The sequence below is a fragment of the Neovison vison genome, chromosome 8 (genome assembly GCF_020171115.1).
Source record: "Neovison vison isolate M4711 chromosome 8, ASM_NN_V1, whole genome shotgun sequence".
NCBI lineage: Eukaryota > Metazoa > Chordata > Mammalia > Carnivora > Mustelidae > Neogale > Neogale vison.
Window position 1 is genome coordinate 143,862,019 of NC_058098.1, and position 19,657 is coordinate 143,881,675.

The window sequence follows — 19,657 nt, forward strand, 5'->3', positions numbered from 1 at the left end:
GTCAGTTTGATTCTCCATGCTTCATGCAAAATAAAGCTTTGCTTGACCTTCGCTTGGTATCAGTCTTGCTCCTTTGATCACGGACCCATTATTGGGGGAACCTATCACTGGGGGCTCGTCTGGGATCAAATGATGAGAACTGAGCCAGCATCAGAATTTCTGGGAAAAGGGGTGCCTGAGTGGCTCAGTGGGTTAAAGCCTCTGCCTTCAGCTCAGGTCATGATCCCAGGGTCCTGGGATCGAGCCCCACATCGGGCTCTCTGCTCAACAGGGAGCCTGCTTCCTTCTCTCTCTCTGCCTGCCTCTCTGCCTACTTGTGATCTCTCTCTGTCAAATAAATAAATAAAATCTTTAAAAAAAAAAATTAAAAAAAAAAAAAAAGAATTTCTGGGAAAAGCCTCCAGAGGTAAGATTTTGGGATCATGTCTGTCTGTCTGGTTGCAGAGCTCCATGGTATAGCCCACCAGGGAGAAGCTAGATGCAGCCATGCTCCCCAGGGCTGGAGTGGATGCAGGGACACCCCATCCCACCACTGGTAGATCGTCAAGGGGTTCGAGTCCCCCTGTGCGGTCACAGGGTTCAAGTCCCCCTGGGCAGTCAGGAGATCAAGAAAGCCCCCCTTGGGACGCCTGCGTGGCTCAGTTGGTTAAGCAGCTGCCTTCGGCTCAGGTCATGATCCCAGCATCCTGGGATCGAGTCCCACATCGGGCTCCTTGCTCGGCAGGGAGCCTGCTTCTCCCTCTGCCTCTGCCTGCCTCTCTGCCTGCCTCTCTGCCTGCCTCTCTGTCTGCCTGTGCTCGCTCTCTCTCCCTCTCTCTCTGACAAATAAATAAAGAAAATCTTTAAAAAAAAAAAAAAAGAAGAAGAAGAAAGCCCCCATCGGTGGCAGGTTCTGGGTAAGGACCCCTGGGCCTGTGGTTGTCTTTGTCTTGTCCTTTTGTTGTCTGTTGTTTGTTGGGTTTGCAGGGGATGGAGAAAGTCCCCACCAGCAGCAGGCTCTGGATGAGGATCACTGGGCCCGTGGTTGTCTTTGTCTTATCTTTCTGTTGTCTGTTGTGTTGTTTATTGTGTTTGGAGAAATGGGGCAAGTGGGAGTAAGGGACCTGTGACACCCCTAAGTCTTGTTCTCCAGCATATCAAGGATTTTCAAGGTAAAGCCAGTCAGTCGAGTAGCAAGGTTTACCCGGTTAAACTAAAAACACTGCCAATTAGAGTAGCCCATTTTCTCCACAGGGTGGCCACTGGAAGGAATGTTTGCCTTGGCTCAGATCTACTCTACCCAGAGTAAGGTCTTCGCTCTCCATCGAGACCAAATACCATACATCATGGCCTGGCGATATCTGATAGAAAAGCCACCATCATGGCTCAAGTCTCACCTTCCCCTACTAATGAAACCATCTCTCTCCCTCTAAGGCAGGTTAGATCATCAAAACCAGAACAGAGAGATGAGGGGGAACCAAGGAAGAAGACTGTCCTACACCCATCGGATGTGGAGGATGTGGAATGCCCTCCCATCTGTCCCCTAAACCTGACTCTCGGTCCTGAGATGCCCTTACCAGTCTACCTCATATGCAGTTGAGGTCCACCTATGGGACCACCACGCAGAAAGACCGCCCTGATCCTTCTCCTTTCCTCTATCCCCCTCTGCCTCCCTCTACCTCACCAGTTCGATCAGCGCCAATGCTGCCTCTCCATGAGGTTGCTCTATCAGAGGGGAGAGAGCACCCCCACCTAACCTATATCCCTTTCTCCTCTTCTGACATCTGTAATTGGAAGGCCCAACACAAATCCTTTTCTGTCCACCCTCAAGATTTAATTAGTCTCTTGGAGACTGTCTTTCTTACCCATTAGCCCACTGGGTGGATATTCAACAGCTCCTTATGGCTCTCTTTAATGCGGAAGAGCGGGATCACATCATGCGAGAAACCCATAAGGTGATAAGTGAGAGACCTGGCAGGGACCTCGATCCCCGGCAAAGGGAGGACTCCTGCCCGAGGGAACCCGCCAACTGGGAGTCAAACTCCAGTGAAGGTAGGGAGAGCCTACGCTTCTACCGCCAGGTTCTACTGGGAGGCCTCCATGCAGCTGTAAGGAGACCCATAAAAAGATCTAAAATTAGTGCGGTGACTGAAGGTGAGAATGAGTCTCCGGGAGCTTTCCTAGAAAGGCTTATTGGAGCCTATAAAATGTATAGCCCGATCGACCCTGAGGCACCCAAAAATCAGAGGGCAGTGAATCTTGCTTTTGCCAGTCAGTCAGCCCTAGATATAAAGAGGAAATTTAAGAAGAAATATAAAGAGGAAATAACTTCAGAAAATTGAAGGATTTGAAGGGAAGAATCTGACTGAGTTAGTGGGAATAGCAGAAGAGATGTTTAACAACAGGGATGCGCAAGAGGATGAAAAACAGAAAAAAAAAAACTGGTTAAGGTTTTGGCATTACATGAGGCAGGGAGGAGACAGGTGGAAAGAGGTCAATGGAAAGGAAAAAGGCAGGTAGGGGATGGTAAATGGAAGGAAAAACCTAAGCACAGAGAAGACAGGCAGGAAGACTTAGATTCAGATCAGTGCACTTACTGTAAGGAAAAAGGACACTGGGCCAGGGAGTGCCCCAAAAGGAAGACGGCAATGCTGGCCATCAGAGACTGAAGGGGCCGTGGCTCAGAGCCCTCCCCGAACCTCGGGTAAAAACTGAAGTGGAGGGGAAATCAATTGATTTTTTGGTGGACATGGGAGCCCAATTTTCATCATTACTTAAACCTATGGGAAAACTATCTGGAGAGAAAGTCTGGGGTACAAGGGGTGAATGGCACAGAAAGACATGAATGGACAACAGAAAGGACTTTAAATTTGGCCTTGGGAGTAGTCAAGCATTCATTCTTGGTCCTCCCTAACGCCCCGTATAACCTGATGGGAAAGATCTCCTCCACAAACTACGAGTTGGCATTCAGTTCTCAGAAGGAGATATGACTGTAACCTTGAGATAACCCACTGTGCAGAGGTTTGCGGCAGCAGTAGATGGATACCTTCTTTACGAGCCAGTCTCAGAACCAGAGGAGACAAGAGAAGGGAGCCTTCTCCAAACCCTTCAGGTCGAGTTTCCTGAAGTCTGGACAGAAGGGAAAGCCCCTGGCTTGGCCAAGGGACAGCCTCCAGTGGTGATACAATGAAAAGCAACGGCCACGGCTGTTCACGTCTGGCAGCACTCCCTCCCCTGGGAAGCAAAGGAAGGGATCAGAAAACACATTAACCGCCTCCGAGGAGACAGGATCCTAGCTCCTTGCAAGTCTCCATGGAACACACCTTTGCTGCCCATTAAAAAGGCCGAGACTGGGGAGTACCAACCCATCCAGACTTGCAGGAAGTTAATAAACAGGTTGAAGATATCCACCCAACAGTGCCTAACCCCTATACCCTACTCTCCCTCCTGGGCCCCAGAAGAACTGTGTATACCGTCTTAGATCTCAAGGATGCATTCTTTCTGCATGTCTTTAGCAAAGGAATTCTCAGCACCTTTTTGTTTTTTGAGTGGCCCAACCCACGAGAAGGATTCCAAGGCCAGGTCACCTGGACAAGACTTCCCCAAGGATTCAAGAATTCGCCCACTATCGTCAACGAGGCCCTACATGAGGATTTGCATGAGTACAGAACCTCCAACCCAGGAGTCACTCTGTTACAGTACGTTGATGACTTGCTAGTAGCCGCTGAGGACTGAGTCATGTTTGCGGGGGACGAGAGCTCTCTTACAGACTCTGCAGGAAAAAGGGTATGGGGTGTCAGTGAAGAAAGCACGGCTCTGCCAGAGCCATACCACTTATCTAGGCTTTGATCTCCACGAGGGAATGCGGTCACTGTCTGAGTCCAGGGAACAGGTGATCACCCAATACCCCCACCCCACCACGTCCCGACAAGTGAGGGAGTTTCTTGGGACGGTGGGCTACTGTAGGCTGTGGATACCGTAGTTTGCGGAGATTGCCCAACCTCTCTACAAACTGGCAAAAGGAGGGCTCACTATGATAGGGTGGACAGCTGAGGCAGAAGGAGCATCTCGGGAATTACAAACAGCCTTACTGCGTGCCCCAGCATTGGCCATCCCAGATGTTTCCAAGCCCTTCCACTTGTATGTGGATGAAAAAGCGGGGGGGTGGGGGAGGGCCAAAGGAGTTTTAACTCAGACTCTGGGGCCTTGGTGAAGGCCAGTAGCCTATCTGAGCAAGAAACTAGATCCAGTGGTGGCTGGGTTCCCCCCTTGCCTCCGCATCAATGCTGCCATGGCCCTCCTGGTCAAGATGCAAGTAAACTGACTTTCGGTCGAAATCTCATCTTGACCACCACTCACGCTATCAAGGGCCTTCTCCAGACTCCACCAGAGTGATGGATGACGAACGCCCGAGTGACAGGGTATCAGGCCCTCCTCCTCAATGAACCAAGAGTGACCATCCGGCCCCCGGCGGTGCTAAATCCAACCACACTGCTGCCAGAAGAGCTGGCTGACCACCCACACGACTGCGGGGAGGTCGTAACCCAAGTCACAGAAATAAGGCTGGACCTCAGAGACATTCCCCTCCTGGATGCAGAGATGACTCTGTTCATAGACGGGAGTAGCTACATGGTCGATGGAAAGAGGTATGCGGGGACTGCAGTGGTTTCCCCTGAGCAGAAACTCTGGACGGCAGCCCTGCCATACAGAACCTCGGTGCAAAAAGCGGAGCTGATTGCACTTACCAAGGCACTACAGATGGCCAAAGGTAAAATCGCCACCATTTATAAGGACAGCAGGTACGCCTTTGCTACACTCCATATACATGGGGCTTTTTACAAAAAGGGGCCTATTAACAGCAGAAGGAAAAGGAATTAAAAACAGAGGAGAAACACTGGCTCTCCTCCAGGCTGTTTGGGACCCAAAAGAGGTGGCCATTATGCATTGCCCGGGACACCAAAAGGGGACTGATCTGATTTCAAAAGGAAACCAATTAGCAGATCAAGCCGCAAAGCAAGCAGCCCGAGAAACAGTGCGAGAGCTGGTGACGCTTCCGGCTCCAGCCCTACCAGAAAAACCGGACTATTCAGAGGAAGATTTAAAGTATTTACAGAAATGGGCTAAATTGGACTATGAAGGGGACTGGGCTAAGACTAAAACAGGAAAGTTAATTCTTCCTTGAAGTCTAGGTAAGAAGTTAGTAGACCAGATACATCAGGGTACTCATTTGGGGACACGCAAACTCAAGGAGCTTATAGGCAAGCAGTTCCAGGTTTCTAAATTAGGGCGTATGGTTCAGGATATAGTTGACAGATGTGCTCAAAGCCCGGCAGTTAATTCAGGAGGAACTAGAATGAGAAGAGGGAAAAGAGAAAGAGGTAAGGAACCAGGAATTTATTGGGAAATAGACTTTATAGAGATGAAACCCAGAAAATATGGGCACAGTACATGTTAGTTTTTGTAGATACCTTTTCAGGCTGGGTAGAGGCTTTTTCCGCCAAATGTGAGACAGCAGGAGTAGTAGCCAAAAAGTGGTAAAAAAGTGGTAGCCAAGAAGAAATAATTCCTAGGTTTGGGCTGCCTCTCACAATCGGGTCAGACAACGGCCCTGCATTTGTGAGTTTGATCTCACAGGCATTGGCCAAGGCCGTGGGCACTAATTGGAAACTACATTGTGCCTACCGGCCCCAGAGTTCCAGGCAAGTAGAGAGAATGAACCGGACTCCTAAAGAGACCTTGACAGAGCTAATTCTGGAGACTGGCGGTGGATGGGTCGGTTTGATTCTCGATGCTTGGTGCAAAATAAAGCTTTGCTTGACCTTCGCTTTGTATCAGTCTTGCTCCTTTGATCAGGGACCCATTATTGGAGGACCTAACACCTATGTTTTGGGTATAGGAAATAAAGTTAAAGAACATAAACTTTTATTTATAAATCTCCACATATAGGTCACGAGACCAGACGCCAAAATGACTATGTGAATTTAAAAACACAAGCGTGGCAATTTCACCACACCACACCTGGCACCAAACACTTTCAAGGCCATCTTAGAGCCACTCCCCCTGCGGGACAGTGGTAACCGGGCAGAGGCCCTGCTCCAAGACACACGGCCTTTTGTCCATGTCCCCAGGATCCAAGACAGTTCACTTCTTCACAACATCCTCAGCACCCGTGAGGTACAGAGACCACATGGCCTTATCTCCAGCTTGGTGATGAGGAAAATGAAGTCCAGCAAGATTAATCCGTCCGGTCAAGGTCAAATGTCTGGGTCGAGCCGTGAGCTGAAGGCTGATCTATCAGCTGCCCACCGTTCTCACTACAGCAGTGGCTACAACAGCCCCTCCTGTTGTGTGCGGCACTGAAAGCGTGGCCCTTGGCAGAGGATGGCCTCATCCAGACTCAGCTGGCAAGAACACCGTGTGTCCCCCGGCGGCCCAGGGACAGGCAGTAGCGCCGACCATGTGCCTGGAGAGCTCCTCAGTCACTTACACGGCAAACCCTACATGACCTCAGACAGAAACCACAACAGCCATGCTGCACGGAGCACGCTTACATCGCTGAGCTCGATTATTACGTAAGCTCAGATATTTAAATCCCAATGAAAGTTTTATTTTGTTTGTGTGGCATTAATTTTCCCAAGTGTTGCTTGAAAAAAATCAAGAGCAAAATCATTATAAAAGTAAGAACAGGCTTAGAAATTAACATGTATACATTTGTCAAACATAGTTACCTGATTATCATATTTGAGAGACTGCGTCCCGACCAAAAACCGAATGGCATCTGTTTCTGCAGTCTGAGGTGTGAGGGCACGTGCCTGCGGGAGGGAAGGAAAGCGCACACACATTTAAGCAGTTCGACTTGACAGAGTTTAGAAGGCAGTTACCTTCTCTGCGGCTGCTGGGGTGGCAGTAGTTCAAAGTGCCCACTAGGCAACTGAGAAATGTGGGTGCAAGGCCTTCAACTTTCATATACATTGTGACTAACAATTCCATTCAAATGCACACATAGAAACAATTATAAACGGGCACAGAAAATAAGCAATAAAGATGTAAATGGTATTTTTAATGAAACCACAATTTTCAACGGCAACAGACTGGTGGAACAAATCATCCTTCAACAGTGCGGCAGAAAACCGCCCCCAGCAATGGCAGAAGAGGTGGTTTAAACCAAGCTCCGGCAGAGGGCAACCGTTAAAATGAAACAAAATACTATGAATCTGTTCCAAGGCCTCCTTTAAGGAGCTCCCACAGCGAAGAACAAACGCCAGGATCTTGGGAAGGAGCAAAGCATCGAGCGGCAAGCCTGACCTCCAGTCCGCTCTCAGCTGCCAGTCCGGAAGGGTGGCTCGCAGCTGACACCAAGGAACGCTTCTGACAGGCCCCTGGACTGAGGGGACAAACACGGAGTGCAGGGCCCGCCCCGGAGAAGGGGCCAGCGGAGAGCTAACACTCGGGGTTGGGGTCCCGTAGGGCAGAGGCCAGGAGTGAAGGTGAACTAGAAGGAGGTCAACCTGCACAGACTACTGCTCCAGGTCATCTTGGTCCGTGACTGGATTTTAAGTAACTGAGCAGACTGGTGCTCCTGGGCCGGCCAGCCACCCGCCAATCCTCCGGAGGAAGTCAAAGACCTCCAAAGGTTCTACAGTTTTTCTCACAATGTCAAACGCTCAATCAAAAATAACTAGTCCGACACCCAGTCAAAACCGTATGATTAAAAGCCAAACGGGAAACAACAGAAAGGCCTGCTGAGCAATTGGATGGTCAGGCTCTGGGCAACCAGCTGTAGAACATCAGGCTTTGTGCACAGGTTTGCCGGAAACACTCTTGGGAAGGACACCACAGGGGGAGCAGGAGCGAAGCGTGAAGGAAGCAGGACTGGCCAGAGGACGCAGAAGAACTGCAATGCCCACAGGGAGGCCAGAGCCAGGGTGGCCCCTCAGAGTGGAGCCATCATGGCCAGGCCCATCTGCGACCCTGCCCCCAACCCCACCAGTCAGTCGTGGGCAGCAGGCTCTCCTGGAGGGAGTGTGACTTAGGGCATCACGGCTCTGCTCAGCTGAGGGCAAACTCTAACAGCACCCACCGAGAGCTCCCAGCCACCCATAATCCCAGAACCCGCTGCATTTCCCAAAAGAGGAATCGGGGTGGTGCACCACAGCAGGAATTACGACACCTGTGCTTAATATTGTCAATAATTAAAAGACCAAATAAAAAATTTCAGGTGAAGTGTCTGAAGCCTCAAAGGAAAAGACTGTTCATAACTGGTTAATGTTCGTGGTGGGACAAACACAACCAAACCCACATCTCTTTCAGTACAACCAGGAAGTGTGCTGGGACCAATCCCTCCATCCCCACAGCTCGTGCTCTGATGCCCGTGGGAGGAAAGGTGGCAGCATGAGAGGGACACAGGAAGCCCGTGGGAGGCGCAGGTGGCTGGGAGGGTGGGGGCAGCGGCTGCAGGCGTTGAATATGGAAGGAGTCCATGGACCAAGGAGTACAACAGGCCCCTCAAGAAGCTAGAAAAGGCAAGATAACAGATTGCCCCCGAGCCTCCAGGGAAGAATGCGGCCCTACCAACGCCCTGATTTAAGCCCCATGAGGCCCACATGAGGCTTCAGAACTACAGAATTGTAAGGTACAAGGTGCTGTTCTTTAAAACCATTAAATTGAGGCACCTAGGTGGCTCAGTGGGTTAAAGCCTCTGCCTTCGGCTCAGGTCACGATCCCAGGTCCTGGGATCGAGCCCCGCATCAGGCTCTCTGCTCAGCGGGGAGCCTGCTTTCTCCTCTCTCTCTGCCTGTCTCTCTGCCTACTTGTGATCTCTCTCTGTCAAATAAGTAAATAAATAAATACTACCATGAAATTGGTGCTGACTTGTTCTGGCAACGACAAGAAACGGATACCACCACGCAGGCCACTGTCCACATGCTCCCTTCCCACATGCAGGTAGAAACAGCCAAGACGCCCCACGTCCTCCTCCACCACATCTTACTCCTACGTGTTTCTCAATTTCTTACTCATTCTTCCTAAAATAGGGTGAGCAGGGCCCCTAGAGGACTCAGTTAAGTGTCTACCTTCAGCTCAGGTCACGATCGCACGGTCCTAGGCTTGAACCCTGCATCGGGCTCCCTGCTCAGCGGAAGTCTGCTTCTCCCTCTCCCTCTGTCCCCCTCCCCACTCATGTGCACGTGTTCTCTCTTTCAGGTAAATAAATAAATAAATCTTAAAAATAAATAAATATAACGGGATAGAGAAACAGTATAGCAGCATCCTGACCAGTCCGTCTGTCTCGTTTTTGACTTGGTTTCCACAGCAGGGGTGAGCAAGACCTTTTCAGTGTCCACTGCCAAAAGGTTTGTAGACAACAATTTCATGCCATGCTCTCAGAAAATGCAACCACAGCCCTACGTCCCTACCCCTCCTCACAAAGGGTTGCTGGCAGAAAAACATTAACTACAAGATCACATGTCAGTAACAGCAAGAACATACATGTCCAGAGCAGTACCCACATTATGAGACGTCAAGAGGAAGAAATCCAGTTTCTCGCCAACCTGCCTACAACCTGCTCAACAGAACTGGACGGCAGTCGCAGACCTCTTAGCAAAACTGATGAATTCTTTGTGAGTCTATACACCTTCTGCCAAAAATACACCGAGTAGAACTCTGCACGTGATACCAGCAAATCCACAGATGCCCTGAATCCTGCTAATTCGAGTGCCACTCGCTTAGAGGAAAAGGACTGGTGAGGAACCACCCACACCATTGCACAGACAAAGCCCAGCTGCTTGGAAGGCAGAGCCCAGGTCAACAGAGGGGATGCGGGGCAGGGTCCCCCTTCAAACAAGAACACGAAGACTCAAATGGAGGTACATGCCATCACCCCAGACAGAAGAAGCCGGAAAGCCCCTAAAACAGGGCCCAGAAGAGGACTCATCTGAGAGAAATGATTACTTTCTACGAAAAGACTCCATTCATGCTTCGAGTCAGCAAGTGCGAGCTGACCATGTGACCCCTGCACCACGGCCACGTGTGGAAGGTGCCATGGAGGGCAGGACACTGGCCCTGCCCTCAGGAAACAGATTCGCAGGAGACAGTGGACAAGACCCAAACACAGCAGGTGGGAAATGAGTATATATCAGAGCCCCTGGCCCAGACCACGCAGCAGCAAATCAACATTGATCAAAACACAGCCATGAGTTTGTCTTCAGCAGAAGACAGCACTACGTTCCATCACCGGAAAGCAGGGAGAAATACGCTGTGTTAGTTGCCATGAGATGGAATGAAAGGCCAGCTCAGACCTGCAGGGCTGCTGAGGCCATCATGAGGCAGCATCCAACCTGCTTCATCCCGAAGCAATTTACAGAGCCCGGAGCCAGAGCCTGGAGCCGCAGCCCTGGGTAAGCATGCAAGGAAATGAAGTCCAAGAGCTCGTGTGTTTCAGAGACAAAAGCTGCCACAGTTTAGAAAAGCACCACGAGTTTGAAACTCTGCATGCTGTCACACAGCAAGCCCCTTCTTTTTTAAAGCACTGAAGAGGAGGGGCACCATGGTGGCACGGTCAGTGAAGCGTCCACTTCTTGGTTTCAGCTCAGGTCAAGGTCTTGGGATCGTAAGATCAAGCCCCACGATGGGCTCCATGCTCAGCTCGGAATCTGCTTGAGATTCCCTCTCCCCTCCCCCTGCTTACATGCATGCACTCTCTCCAAAATAAGTAAATAAAAATAAAAAACTGAAGAGAATTACTCTTACCAAAAAAAAAAAAACCCTGAATCTTTAAAAATTACAGTGAAATCTCAAAAACATTGAATCTAAGATCGTTTAGTACTTTATTAGGTAAGAATAATAATAATAACTTAACTCTGGCCATTTGAGTGACAGATATGTGTCTGTAATGCTGGTCTTATGATGAAGGGAATGATCAAATGACCTTCTTAAATCTAGTCATGGTAATAGTTCTGAGGTGCTCCAATGACCTCGTTATTACAAGATCAAATTTTAGGTATAATAGGCCATAAAGCATGTGCATGTATTTTACCTTGGTTCATCTTCATAACACAATGAAGGAAACTGAAAGTCAGGATGGACAATATTATTGCTCCTTAGAAGATAAAGCCGCTGAGGACCGGCGAGGTTCAGTGACTTGGCCATGGTCACAAAGCCCCTAGAAGAAGAAGCACCCGGACTCCCAGCCGGCTCTCTTCCTGCTGTGGTGCCGTGGGGACGGGCATAGGTAAGAACCCGTACACGGGACTGAAGGCAGAGCACGGTCACGGCGCTCTCATTCTACGCCACGGCACTGACCGCTGTCTTCCCCGCACCTCGCCGGTCAGTGAGCCGAGCCAGGGCGCGGCACGGGCGGATGCCGGGGAGCCGGGCTCTCGGTGGGAAGGTCCCGGGACGCGCTGTGGAAGTTCCCCTCCACCCCAGGGCGGCAGCCCCAGGCCTCCCCGGACTCGCTGCGCACTGAGCGGCCCCTTGGGCGACTCAAGGTTGTCTTCACGGGCTTAGTAGTCCGAGCCAGTGAATGCTCCCTCTGCTGACCGTCCAGCCCCGTGGCCCATCAGAGCTTCGCCCCCGAGAGCCGCGCCCCAGGCAAGCGTAAGGCGCAGCCAAGGTGAGCAGGTGGAACAGAGCCCGTGCTTTCCGCGGCAGAGACCGGGCGGCTGGACCTTCTACCCGAAGCGGTCTCCCCGCAGAAACAGCCTCTTTTTATTTATTTATTTATATGACAGAGATCCCAAGTAGGCAGAGAGGCAGGCAGAGAGAGGGGGGGAAACGGCTCCCCGCTGAGCAGAGAGCCCCATGCGGGACTCGATCCCAGGACCCTGGGATCATGACCTGAGCCGAAGGCAGAGGCTTTAACCCACTGAGCCCCCCAGGCGCCCCAGAAACGGCGTCTTTACGGCGAGCTGCCCGCCCTCCCAGGAAGACCAAGCAGGGAGCCGGCGAGCACCCGGCGACCTTCCTCACACAGCAGCACCTCCTCAGCGCGCGGCAGATCGCTTCCACTTCGCAAACACAAAGAAAGTCCGAGCGAAAAGGAGGCAGAGCCCCACTTCTTCACTCTGTACTAAGTAAACACCTACTGCTCCGCCCCATCTCGCACCCCGCACCGCAGAGGTCCAGAGTGCGGCAGAGAAGCACCAAAGCTCTTGAGCTGCTCACGGAAAACTGGGGCAACAGCAGCGCTCTTGGGGACGAAGGGGCCACACCACACATGATCACTGGTACATTCACTCACACCCTCACTCCTGTGCGTGCAAAGGCTGACCTTTCAGCCCCACCGAGGGGCTGCCACCTGTCCCCCGCCCACTCTGCTCTGCCCTGCCTGCCCGTCTGGAGCCCCTACAGCAACCCAGCCCCGTCGTACAGCGGAAAACTGGCCTCACACTGGAGCAGCGACACAGAAGCCATCGGCTGGCCTCCTGCAGAGGTCGCCACCTGCCCTCCTGCCCAGGGAAGGGGGAGCCCCTGCTGCCCGTGTGCAGCACACAACACTGGGCAGCCCTGTCTCTTCTCTGTCCCTCTTTTCTACTCTGATTTCTTCCCCTTAACTGGGAAAATCAAGGCACACACCCCCTTGTCCTTTGAAAATGTCTTACCTTGACTCCTTTGCTTCTCAAGCTGCTGCCGACCTCCATTCTTCCATTCACTGCCACGCTTCGTGGCGGCATAGACCGGGGGAGCCTTCCCCGACCCTGAGCAGTTCCTCCCCTTCTGCTGACCTGGCCTCACTGCAGCCACCCCGCAGCGCTGCTTTCCCTGCGGCCCCAGCCCCACAGCCTCAGGCACCCGTGACGAGGGACCCCTCTGTCCTCTGGCCCCTGAGGACCCCGTCCATCACCACAGGTTCCCCTTGCTCACACTGTGGCTTTGTGTCCCGGCTCCATCCTGACTCTCCCCGGGCCACACTTCCCTCCAAGCAAATCCCCCTCCCACAGGCATCATCACTGTAACCAGGCCAGTGGCCACGCCCACTAATCAGGAATCAGGTCCGTGGCCAGCCGAGAGGCTCACTCCCTAGGCCTCACTGCACTGGCCTGAGGCCCCTCCCTAGGCCTGCCCGTCCTTCTGGCTACCAGCCCGACCCCTCCCACCCCTGCCTACCAGGCGGACCACATAGGATCCCCTAACCCCGCATCCCGCCCCCCCAGCTCCTCTCCGGCCGTGCCACCACCCCTCCCTGCTACGTTGCTTGAACGGCATTTCCACAACTGCGTAGCCAGCCTGCCTGACGTGAGGATTTTCACTCCAGCTCGCCCTCCACCTTCTGACCTTATCAAGTCAAATCGGGACCTCAGGTTTTTGAGCAGTAGGCTGAAGTCTAAATTTTGCTCTTCCAAACTCTAGGGAACAGAAGAGCTAGTGACCACAAATCCAAAAACACAAACATGACACAAAAGCAAGAGGCAAAGTGAAAGCGGAGACAGAGACCGTCTTCAATGAAGCCAGAAACATCTATAATCCAAACACACACCATGAAGGAAAGATTCGAAGGCAGAGGTCAGAGCCAAGAGGGGGGATGAAGAGGGCCCTGGCAGCATCCCCTCCTGCCCCGCAGAGATGGCAGCCCCGCGGGGATGGGACGGCAGGACAGGGGCACGGCTGGTGGCAAGAGTCAGAGCAGGCCGGGCAGGCCAGGCATCCCGTCTGGAAGCACTCTGGTCACCCAGAGTGGAGGGGGTGCTGCACCGTGGGCAGCCGGACTGGGCCGTCGTCTCTGCCGGGGGATGAATGAGGGCTGCAGATTCCCTCACAAACCAGACCCAGGCTGCAGCAGTTCCCGCCAGCTGGGGCCGGGTCCGAACCTGCGTACAAAGCCCACAGCAGCTGGACAGAAAGGCTCGCCCACAAGAGACCAGGATCGGAGGAGCCCAGGAGCCCTGCAAGGGTACCACCAGGAAGGACAGCGAGTCAGAGTGGCCGGAAAAGCCCTCAGAAGACACGCACACGGTGACCACGTGCTGCCACAGGAGAGCCAACGCTCTCTGTACACACTACACATGTACTCACTGTGTGTACACGCAGCCAGGCCTGTACGACCCAACAGAGCAGTCCTTCTCCAACAGTTCACAGGAAAAACGGAAGAGAAAAGTACAAGGGGGAATCCAAGGCACAGCTTGGAGAAGACAAGGCACGACAACCTCAGCTGAGGTCTGGGCTCACGGAGCTCACCGAGGGAAGCATAGAGCCACCGCAAGAAGGACACTCGGACGGACCCCCACTCACAGCAGACGATGCGGGCGGGGCTGAGAAAGACCCCAGCAAGTTTCAGGTGACAAAGGACATCAAGTGCAAAACCGTACAACACCCAGAAAACAGTAAAATTGAGAAGTCAGTGCTCAGAAGGAGATTCACGGTCTCGATGCTCACGTTACGAAAACAGAATGACATCAAATCAAGTCGGCCGGCGACCGAGGAGTCTTGGAAGAGCACCGAAGGCTGCTCACCTGGCTTCCGCTCTGCACTGGGGCCTCCAGGAGGGAGGGCTGCTGAGCTGTTTGCTTCCCTCCCGCCACGTCCCAGGGCACACAGTAATGTCTGGCACACCGCAGACCAGAAGTACTGGTTGACAGAATAAATGAATGCATTTCCTAGGAAAGCATGAATGACCAAACCTAACCTCAAAAGAAAGGAAGAAATCAGAAGAGCTGGTGACCACAGATCCAAAGGCCAGTGTTGGGAGAGCGCCTGAGGCTCAGGAATGGGCAAGGCAGACACGGTCAAGCCACTTCAGTGGGATGCAATGGTCACTCGGCATGTCTGCTGGAGGACTAGGGGCCCTTGCAACCACAGAAGATCGTCTTTTCCTTTTTTGAAAGATTTATTTATTTATTTATTTGAGACAGAAAAAGGGGCAGAGAGAGAGAATCTCAAGCAGACTCAGTTTAGCGCGAAGTCCAACGCGGGGCCCTATCCCATGACCCTGAGATCATGACCTGAGCTGAAACCAAGAGTCAGACACACCACCAAGCCACCCACGCACCCCAAGAAGGTCTTCTTAATGCAGAAAGTTTCAAAGAAATGAGTGTGCAGGAGAGAAATAATCTTGTTTGTAGAAACTTTTGAATAGTTACAAAGAACTACGGTTCTGTTAACTAAGAATTACAGATTAAACTCAACCTGGGAAGGCTGATTTCTCCTGCTCAGGACACTGAGAGTGTGTGCAAGGTATCAGAAGTCTCATTCACACTATTTCAAATTCAGACCATGCTGGAGAAACACCCATAACAAAAATCACGATCATAATTAGCATAACGCACACAAAGGTCAAATACACAAATCCATAAAATGTAACTATAAGATGGCTTTGTGCTAAAATGTGTCACTGTTAAACTGTGTGGTCCCTGTGCCTAGTCTGGGAGCAGTCAGTCCGGTGACCAACTGACCACGGTTACTGGACGTCCCGTAAAATGACTCTCCTCCCTTTCAGGAAAAAGCCGTAAACTCTGGCGTGGACACGGTGGTATATTCCTTGTCTTGTTATTGTAAATAGACTCTGGTCATCATCTCGCAAAGCAAGTACGACAGGGACAGCATGTCAGGCCAGGATCGTCTAGACTAGTAAGAGAAACACAGGACAAAAGGACGCAAGACAGGGAACTGGGACACCCAACAGAGAACATGCAGGGGTACCAGCACATGGCCAGCAAGCGCACCATTAACTAGGAAAGTTGGGGCATGCATATACAAAAATAAGGCATCAAACTTAAAATTCTGGGTGCCTGGGTGGCTCAGTCATTTAAGAATCCACCTTCAGCTCAGGTCATGATCCCCGCATCCTCGGACTGAGTCCCGCGTTGGGCTCCCTGCTCAGTGGGAAGCCTGTTTCTCCCCCTGGCTGCTGCTCCCCCTGCCTGTGCTCTCCCTCTCTGTGACAAATATATTTAAAAAAATAATAAAATCTTTATGAATGAATGGTAAAGAGAAGAAACAATTCTAAGTTGAATGTAGTTGTCAGGGAATCGGGTAAGATGGAAAACGTTAACGACAGGCAATCAGATAAGATGCAGGTAAGATCCTGCAGATCTTAATCAGATTTTCAGCAATCTGACTTCTTAAAAGACAGTAAGAATTACTTGGATTTTCTTTTTAATTTTAAATGCACAAAAATGAAAAGAACTAGGGGCACCTGGGTGGCTCGCTTGGTTAAGCAACTGCCTTTGGCTCAGGTCATGATCCCGGAGTACCAGGATCGAGTCCCGTATCAGGCTCCCACCTCCATGGGGAGTCTGCTTCTCCCTCTGACCTTCTCCTCTCTCATGTTCTCTCTCACTGTCTCTCTCTCAAATAAATAAATAAGATAAAAAATAAAATAAAATAAAATAAAATCATAAATACACATCAAAAGTTGCTTTCTAAGAGTAAAAGATGTCAATCACATATCATAATGTTCCATACACAAACGTGCCCTGCATTTTTATTTTAATGACCCCTGTATGGGGCTCTTCTGACTTTATTGACATAGAAGGAACTTATTTTATCCTTGAGCCCCACCACCTCAATTGCTGGTCAACAATCAGATCCTCATCATCTTTTATTGTTTTTAAAGATTTTATTTAAGACAGAGAGAAAGCATGGGCACACACACAAGCAGGGGGAGCAGCAGGCAGAAGAAGGGGGAGAAGCAGCTCCCTGCTGCACAGGGAGCCCGATGTGTGTCTGGATCCCAGCACCCTGAGACCATGACCTGAGCCAAAAGCAGGCGCTTCCCCGACTGAGCCACCCAGGAACCTCCAGAGCCCTACCTTCTGAAGTAAAGTGCTCTCCACAGTGATTTGAATGTCACTGACAACCAAAAACCTCCACTGTGACTTCCAGTTCTTTTTATGTTTACTCTAGTATGGATTCTGCAAATTCGAGAATGTCATGGCCCACATACTGTCCAAAGTAAAGAAGAGTAAAAATCTGCTACTTCTTTTAAGATAAAGGAGAAATTCAGATAAAACATTTGATGCCCAAGGCAAGGATCCACTCCTTGATACTAATCCCAGGAAATAACATTTGTTATCTCAAAGATCCAACACTGAAGATCAAAAGCTCTGTTATTCAGGCTATTTCTTAAGGAGCTAAGGAAGTGATTAGGGACACTGGAATCAGATGCACACTTTAGGAAGTACGAGGTCAGGGACCCTCAATCCCCACAGGCTCCCTCCACATGTGGCCACACGCGCACCTTTTCCAGGGGAAAGCAGTGCAACTTTGTAGTTAAGGGGCTTTGAAGTTGGCTTAGGTTTAAAGCCTCTCCAGGTTAGAATCCCAAGTTTATCACTTGCTGGCTAGGTGGGCGTGGCCCACAGAACAGCATCTCTAAGTAGGACTGCGAGAGACGTGAAGTCCTGGCAGTCTTCAGCAGCACACAGGATTGCTCTCAGAAGCTGCTAGTTAAGGGGCGCCTGGGTGGCTCAGTGGGTTAAAGCCTCTGTCTTCGGCTCAGATCATGATCTCAGGGTCCTGGGTTTGAGCCCCACATCCGGCTCTCTGCTCAGCGGGGAGCCTGCTTCCTCCTCTCTCTCTCTGTCTGCCTCTCTGCCTACTTGTGATCTCTGTCTGTCAAATAAATAAAATCTTTAGAAAAAGAAGAAGAAGAAGCTGCTAGTTAAGGCAGTCTTGGGTGACTGTGTTAGCGGCCAAAAGCTAAACACAGCTCATTCCTCATAGGACACTTTGATACTGCCTTGTATGGATTTATCTGTAAGAATTTTTTCTTATGATAATAATTAGAACATTTCCTGAGTGTCTATTATGTGCCAGGCAATGTTCTAAGTGCCTGAATTAAACGTATTAACTCATTTAATTTTCCTAACAGCCACAGGGGATCCAAGCTCATTTTCCCATTTTACTGGCAAGGAAACGAACCCAGGGTTACAAGGTAAGTGTTGGAGACGGGATTTAAAGATTTTATTTATTTATTTATGAGACAGAGCGCACAAGCAAGCAGGGCAAGGGAAGAGGGAAAGGGAGATTGAGAGAGAGAGAGAGAGTGTGTCCAGGAGATTCCCCGCTGAGTGGGGAGCCCCAGGCAGGGCTGGATCCCAGGACCCTGAGATCATGACCTGAGTGGAAATCAAGAGTGGGACACTCAACCAAGTGAGCCCTCCAGACGCCCCTGGAGCCAGGATTTAAACTTCAGGAGCTATGGTGGTGCCCAGGCTTTCAGTAACTAACACCACTGATGCTCTCACTGTAAACTTCTTGAAACCAAAGAGCCTTTATATTTCTCAGTTTTGTCTTTTTTTTTTTTTAAGACGCTTATTTACTCATTTGAGGAGAGAGCATGAGCGGTGCAAAGGGGTAGAGGGAGAAACGGACTCCCCGCTAAGCAGGGAGCCCTAGGCAGGGGCTTCACCCCAGGACCCTGAGACCAGGACCTGAGCGGAAGGCAGACGCTTCACGGGCTGAACCACCCAGGGGCCCCCCTTATTTATGTTGTTAACACACATTTGGGGTACACAATTACGTTATCAAGTGCTTCATAAGGCAGTGAACTGTGTCTTTTGTCTCTGTATCTGTCCCTGAGTGCCTTAAGGTTCCCAAAGCCATCTGAAGAGGTGACGCCAACGCAGGGCTCTATCAGGCCCGCCCAGTGCGACCTCGCTGCCCTTCCAGATCCGCCGACCCCTGCCCCTCCCTTCTCCACGCTCCCCACAGACGTCCCTGCTGTCCTGCTAAACTGCCCCCGGGGTGGGGGGGATGTACCCTGCGTTTCGGCCTGGCCAGAGCGCCTACTATGGACCGCCACGGTGAGCAGCCGCGCAGAGCACGGGGGTCACGGTGGGCAGCGCCGAGCACGGGAACTGGGTGGAGGGCAGTAAAGGGCTTCCCGCTGACCTCTGCACCTCCCCCACCCCGGAACACCCGCGGACGCGGCGCCCGCCCCAGAACTGCGCGCTGCAGGGAACCGCACACGGCGCGGGGCGGGGGTCCCGCGCGGGACGCGGTGCGGATCAGCCCCCAGCGACACCCAGGGCTGCGGGAGGGGAGGCGGCGGGGCCCCCAGCCCGGCGGTCGTGGGCCCCGGCGCTGCGCCCACCCTGCGTCCCGCAGGACCCTGGGCCTTCCTGGACAACGGAGTCCTTTAAAGGCGCTCCCCGCAGCCCCGGCCCTCAGCGGCACGAGGGGGCCGGGCCGCGCCAGCAGCGCTCTGCAAACAGCGCGGCCCGGGGGCTCTCCTGGGACGCACCTGGAACTCCAGCCCATAGATGACGGGAGCGTCGTCCTCCATGCTGCGGCCGCTCACCCGCTTCAGACCTGTGCTTAGAACGGGCGCCCCTCGGGCTCAGCTCCCATTCATTCCCTCCCGCCCGGGAGGCCCAAGCTGGAGGCCTTCTGGGCCCACCTCGGCTCCCGTAGGCCGTACTTCCTGTATTTTCCTGATGCGTCATCAATACGCTCCTCTCCGGCTGCCAATGGAAACGGCTCGAGGCTCTTGCGCATGCTCACTTGACTCCAAACGGGTTCTCAACCCTTCTGGCCTCAGGAGGAGGACCCGGCGGGGAGGAGCCTGGGCCGGAGCCAGATCTCCGGGGGCGGAGGAGGGGTTGGTCGGTAGGACGGGAGCTGGCTGGGTTGGTGGGCGGGCGTCCCTCAGACGTTCCCCGCTCGGAGCCCTCCCTGCTCGGTTCTCCCAGACAGAATCGCTCACCTGGACCTGTGCCGGGTGGTTTGTTATCATTCGTGC

At 52.0% G+C, this 19,657-nt stretch overlaps 1 protein-coding gene across 1 annotated transcript in view; it reads right to left on the reverse strand.

Annotated features, from left to right (window-relative positions):
* The window catches only part of EIPR1 (EARP complex and GARP complex interacting protein 1), a 125,715-nt gene extending 106,379 nt beyond the window's left edge, over nucleotides 1–19,336 (reverse strand). The window contains exons 1-2 of the mRNA XM_044262166.1: nucleotides 19,160–19,336; nucleotides 6,708–6,791 (exon numbers count right to left, since the gene is read on the reverse strand). Of these exons, the coding sequence (XP_044118101.1) occupies nucleotides 6,708–6,791; nucleotides 19,160–19,201 (126 nt within the window). The 5' untranslated portion in view covers nucleotides 19,202–19,336. The remainder of the gene's footprint in view (nucleotides 1–6,707; nucleotides 6,792–19,159) is intronic.
* Nucleotides 19,337–19,657: the final 321 nt, after the last annotated feature.